This window comes from Sclerotinia sclerotiorum, genomic scaffold (genome assembly GCF_000146945.2).
Source record: "Sclerotinia sclerotiorum 1980 UF-70 scaffold_6 genomic scaffold, whole genome shotgun sequence".
In the NCBI taxonomy this organism is placed as follows: Eukaryota; Fungi; Ascomycota; class Leotiomycetes; order Helotiales; family Sclerotiniaceae; genus Sclerotinia; species Sclerotinia sclerotiorum.
This window is the reverse complement of record NW_001820830.1, coordinates 1282720-1288480: the sequence shown is the minus strand read 5'-3', so window position 1 is coordinate 1288480 and position 5761 is coordinate 1282720. Positions and strand designations below refer to the sequence as shown.

General features: G+C 43.5%; 2 protein-coding genes across 2 annotated transcripts in view; both read left to right on the top strand.

The window, feature by feature from the left end:
- SS1G_05318 (hypothetical protein) overlaps positions 1-1578 on the top strand; it is a gene marked incomplete at both ends in the record, with an annotated part of 2593 nt that extends 1015 nt beyond the window's left edge. Inside the window, 3 exons of the mRNA XM_001593840.1 lie at positions 34-567; positions 615-1069; positions 1121-1578. Coding sequence (XP_001593890.1) covers positions 34-567; positions 615-1069; positions 1121-1578 — 1447 coding nt within the window. The remainder of the gene's footprint in view (positions 1-33; positions 568-614; positions 1070-1120) is intronic.
- A 1472-nt stretch (positions 1579-3050) lies between these two features.
- SS1G_05317 (hypothetical protein) lies at positions 3051-4522 on the top strand (the record flags this gene model as incomplete). The annotated part of the gene is made up of 4 exons (XM_001593839.1): positions 3051-3309; positions 3360-3550; positions 3678-3984; positions 4053-4522. 4 exons carry the CDS (start codon positions 3051-3053, stop codon positions 4520-4522), a joined length of 1227 nt encoding a protein of 408 aa, XP_001593889.1.
- Positions 4523-5761: the final 1239 nt, after the last annotated feature.

Below are 5761 nucleotides of genomic sequence, written 5' to 3'. Positions count from 1 at the left end.
TATTCTGATAGTCATGTATGCTAACCATAAAAGGTGGCACGAGCATAATCCTCTTGAGATTATTGATTCAATAGAAGCCTGCATCGAAGGCGCTGTCAAGCAGTTCGAAGAAAAAGGCCACTCGGCGAGACAGATCAAAGCCGTGGGACTCACGAATCAACGAGAAACAACGGTTGTCTGGGACCACGTAACAGGAGAACCCCTTGCAAATGCCATTGTTTGGACAGATACCAGAAACCAAGCCTTGGTCAGGAAATTAAAAACTCGGCTTGGATCTGATCAACTGCAACGCCTTTGTGGTCTTCCATTATCAACGTATCCTTCTGTTGGCAAGCTTTTGTGGTTGATTGAAAACAATCGTAGAGTTGCAGATGCATATGCTCGTGGTCGTTTAGCGTTTGGAACTATAGATTCTTGGGTCATTTACAAGCTTAATGGCGGACCAAAGAAGAACGTATTCGTCACTGATCCCACGAATGCATCCCGTTCGATGTTCATGAACTTACATACTCTCCAGTATGATGAGCAGCTTCTGGATTTCTTCCGATTTGATATGGATAGAATTCAGTATGTTCCTTACATATTTCGATCGGGAGAACGCACTAACGTCGTAGTCTTCCTAAGATTGTCCGCTCCTCGGACCGCGAATCCTTTGGCACTCTTACAAAGGGAGTTTTAAAAGGAGTTCCAATCACGGGTGTACTTGGCGATCAAAGTGCAGCACTCGTGGGGCAGAAAGGTTTTACTCCAGGCAGAGCGAAAAGCACATACGGAACAGGCTGCTTCCTACTCTACCATGTTGGTAATAAGCCTGTAATCTCTACACATGGGCTTTTGAGTACGGTCGCTTACGACTTTGACGGTAAACCACAATATGCTTTGGAAGGAAGTATCGCCGTCGCAGGCTCCAGTATTAAATTCCTTCAAAACAACCTTGGCTTTATCGATTCTTCAGCTAAGGTCAGTCAGCTTGCCGAGACGGTAGAGGATAACGGTGGTGTCACTTTCGTGACAGCATTCAGTGGGTTATTCGCTCCATACTGGTACGACGACGCTCGTGGTACCATTTGTAAGATACATTTCCGATATCTAATAAACCACAGTACTGACAAATTGACAGTCGGTATTACAGCGTATACGCAAAAAGGTCATATCGCTCGCGCAACCTTGGAGGCAACGTGCTTCCAAACGAAAGCCATCTTGGACGCGATGGAAAAGGATAGTGGAAAGAAACTTGCTGAACTCGCCGTCGATGGTGGCATGAGCAACTCTGATCTCTGTATGCAAGTAAGCTCCATTGCCAAACCCCTTTTATTTTGGATGATGTCTAAAATGCTTCAGACTCAAGCCGATCTTATTTCGATCCCGGTTGAACGACCAAGAATGTTGGAGACAACAGCATTAGGTGCCGCTATCGCTGCAGGATTCGCCGTTGGGATCTGGAAAACTTTCAACGAACTGAAAAATATTAATACTGTAGGTAAAACTGTGTTCCATCCCAAAATCACCCCGGAGGAGAGCAAGGAGAGGTTCTCGCGATGGTCAAAGGCAGTCGAAATGTGTAAGGGTTGGTTATAAAGGAATCGCTGTGAAAAATTTGAATAGAGTAAAGGCGAGAAGTTGCAGATGTGTGATGTTGTACCTAAGTACCTGTTCATGTAGCGGTACCTTCGTACCTTAGATATCAGATGTAGTCATGGGGGACGTTTTACTTGGTCGTAAAAACCCCCACCAATTAGCTTCAATAACAAACGCTGTCACATGATCTGATCATATCTCCCTGGTCGCCACGTGATAAAGCCTCAAATAAATATGGCGCTTGTTCCGCACACCCGAGATGCGGGAACGTTGAGGTCGAAGTACCTGCATCCCCTTGAATCTAAAATTTATCCCAAATAAAACATTGTTCATTGATCGGTAAGTACCGTCCGATGCAAGTCTTGTCGTCTAATGTAGACACGAGATGAAGTAGTCTTCGTTTCATGTTAACCGCTGATCTGAAACGGTCTTATAGGGGTAATCAGCAATAAGATAAGATGCATATGGCAGAATTGTTACTATTCTATCATTAGCTTTCACGCAAATTACCCGCCACCATGCATTTTAAGAAATTCGACTTCATGATTTCTATGTGAATTGCAAATATACCAGTATATGTGCGAGAATTTCTACTTCAACAATTTCAACAGCAAACAAGCTCAACATCAATGCCCGCAGGATGATTTGATGAATTTAATCTTCCTTAAAGCTTCGGAATTATTTCTGCAACAGCTCACCGTTGCAGAAGCGAGATTTCCATCTCTTGCAACGGCCGTGTCATATGTTAGTACTTGAGACACGTTCATCCCAAGCTACCTATGACAAACTGGAAGGCTCTTCATCATGAAGCTCTTTCGTCCCAATTCTCTTAGCCGTTGCATCTTTACCAAGGGTCGTGCTAAAGTTGTTCTCCTTCCAATTTATTTTCATCCCATGAGATCATAAGGCTCGGCTACAGTGACCTGAATTGCTTTGCTTTCTTAAAAATACGGTACGAAACTGTAGTACAGCATGTTCAGTTCTCCTGGAAACCGAAATCATCAATTGGAATGAACAAATCAAACAGGCTGATACAGCTTCAACTGATGAGCTGCAACTATTGCCTGCAAGTGGGATTGTCGGATCTGGTCAAGACCAAGTTGGGCTTACCATCCATTGTCGGCTCACGGCACAGATATGCAGTTGTGGTTCAGAAAGAAATGTATATGAATGATGGTTTTGCCATCAAGTATAACATCTATTTCTCTCGTCAATCCCAATCGTGACTTGTTCAAGCTACACTCCTTTCGTGCGCATTCATTCTCTTTACTTTTACATTCTATTTATGCTTTGATAGCATTTTTCCGTTCTTTTCATTCGAACCTATTCGACTGTGTCGCTTTTACATACATCAATTTTTTAACTTTCTATTACGAACCTACTAGATCACATAAAAACACATAAAAAGACATCATTACACATTGAAAATGTTGTTTCAATCAATCACTCTCGCATTTCTTGCTTCGACTAGCATGGTTCAGGCCCGCGGTGCATGGAGACACATAGATATTCACAAGCGCGCCACAGCAACAAGTTCCGATGATACTAGTCTTACTCTGGCCCAGGACGCTATTTCAAGCGGATCATTTAGTGATGGGCTCCAAGAAATAGGTGGTAATGAGGCATCTGAAGCTGCATCTGCCACTTCTCGAAACAACTTCATCAACTTTTGTGCAGGAGACACTCTTACCAATGGCCTTCAAATTGTAACAGGGTCTTGCAATGGAATCCGTAAGTATCTATCTATCTCAGTCTGGTTGATTGTCTTCTCATATTATTAGCAATGGGTCAAATTCCCGCGAAAACCAAAATGATGTCATCAATAATTACATTCCCTTTGGCTGGTAGCGCAACGATAAAATCCGATACAACATTCAATATCACTGTTCAAATGTCCAACATTGCTCCAGGTTCCTTCTCTAACGCTGCTTCTACCTACTTCTCCGCTCCACAACAACTTGACGCATCTGGAGTAAGTTTTCTCATCCCGAACTACCCAATGTCCCACTTTTTACGTGGCCGGCGTCACTTTTAATATTCTCTATTTTCCGCGGGGACCTACCCCTGCTCAATAATCACTGACATCTGTTGTGTCGTAGGTAGTAATTGGGCATACACACGTCACCGTACAAGACATGGGTTCCAGTCTCAACCCAACCGGAGCTTTAGATCCTACTCAATTCGCATTCTTTAAGGGTATCAATGATGTTGGAAACGGCCAAGGACTTCTTTCCGCTACTGTCAATGGTGGTTTACCAGCTGGAAACTATCGTGTATGTACGCTGGCTTCATCAACTAATCATCAGCCTGTCATCATGCCTGTTGCCCAACGAGGCACTGCTGACGATTGTACTAAATTCACCGTCATCGGATCCGGTACCACTGCAAATGCTGCATCTGACAATGGTAATTCCAACCTTTTTGCTCTCCATGAATGAATAGCCATGCTAACATTTACCAATGTGAAGGTTCAGGTGGTCAAGCAGCAGCAGCTCTAGCAGCCAGCGCAGTCGCAGCCGGTCCAGACAACACAGACTCGACTACGAGCTCGTCGGCAAGTTCTACAGTCACATCTGCTTCATCTGCTTCTGAGTGTGCACCACAAGCAACAAAATTCACGACCGTTTTTGCTGATCCCGGTGTCGCAACGAGCACATCTTCAGCAGTAGCTTTCTCAAGTAGTACAGCAAGCGCCAGTTCCTCTTCTACAGGTTCTTCCGTGTCAGCACTAGGCGGTATAACCGCACCAGCTGTAACCAAAAGTGGAGATTCAACACGTCCATTCTCAGTAAATGGCAACACTTTTGTAAATGAAGCTGGGGCTCTACAGAGAAGTTGCGATATACAATTTAATGCATGTGCAGATGCAGTCAATGGGGGAATTGCCAACGGGTTTAATCTCAGTGATTGTCAGACGCAGGAGAATACCTGTCGAGCTGGGTAATGGGTTGAAATTTGGAATCGGATAGTTTTTTGTTAAGGATCGTGATTCGTATGTATGATTACTTTCTGGCGAGGATGGCGTTACTAGATGATATTATTTGAATGGGATGATTTGTGTTTTGTATTTGTTTATGAAGAAAGTAGAAAGTATAAACAATTTTGTCATGTCTCTGTTTCGATATAGATATTAGAGTATTCTTAACAAATTCCTACACATTCCCAAGCAGAAAGTTTTATCCCAGTTCTTCGACATCAATGTATCTCTCCTCTCCGCAATCAAAACAACACATAACCCAAAGCTTTCCCCTTGTATCCTTTGCTAAACCTCTTAAAAATTAGAAAATAATAAAAAATCCATACTGATTAATTCCCAACCATGAATCTCCTCGACCAAACAACTCCAGATCAAGTTCTCAGGTAGTATTCCCAGCTCAAATCTCCAGCTAAAATCCGTTCCTTCCCCCCAAGCATCCTTTAACCCAATAAATCCCAAGTGGATACATCTTCAGATATGCAACAAAACCCCTACAAACCCCATTCCATCTCAATCAATACCTAATCATCAATTTCCTCAACTAAGACTCGACGACTCCAACTCAAATCCCCCACCCCCTCTCCTTAGCATCTCCTAACCCAAGAAATCCTAAGTGGGTACATTCTCCAGACAAGCAACAAAATTCTACAAAATTCTACAATATCCATCCTGATAGGTTTCTAGTGATAGGAACTCCACTTAAACAACTGCAGATCAAATTTCCATCTCAACATCTCACCTCCGCATCCCTTCAACCCAATAAACCACAAGTGGATACAAATCCAGACATGCAACAAAACCCCTACAGATCCCATTCCATCCCAATTAATACCTAATCATCAATTTCATCGACTAAGAATAAACAACCCCAACTCAAATTCCCCATTCCCCAAGGATCCCCTAACACAATAAATCCCAGGTGGATACATCTTCAGATATGCAACAAAACCTCACAAACCCCATCGCAACCCATCCCAACCCAATTCAATACCAACCACAAATCCCCCCTCCACAAAAAACTACAGCTCAAAATCCCCCCCATCAGCATCCCAGCTCAAATACCCCCTCCCTAAGCATCCCCAAGCATCCCCAAACCCAACAAAAACCCAAGTGGATACATCATCAGACAAGCAACAAAACCCCCTCCCTCCCTCCCACACATCCACTGCTTCAACTACTCACCTCCTCACCTCCTCACCCACGCAT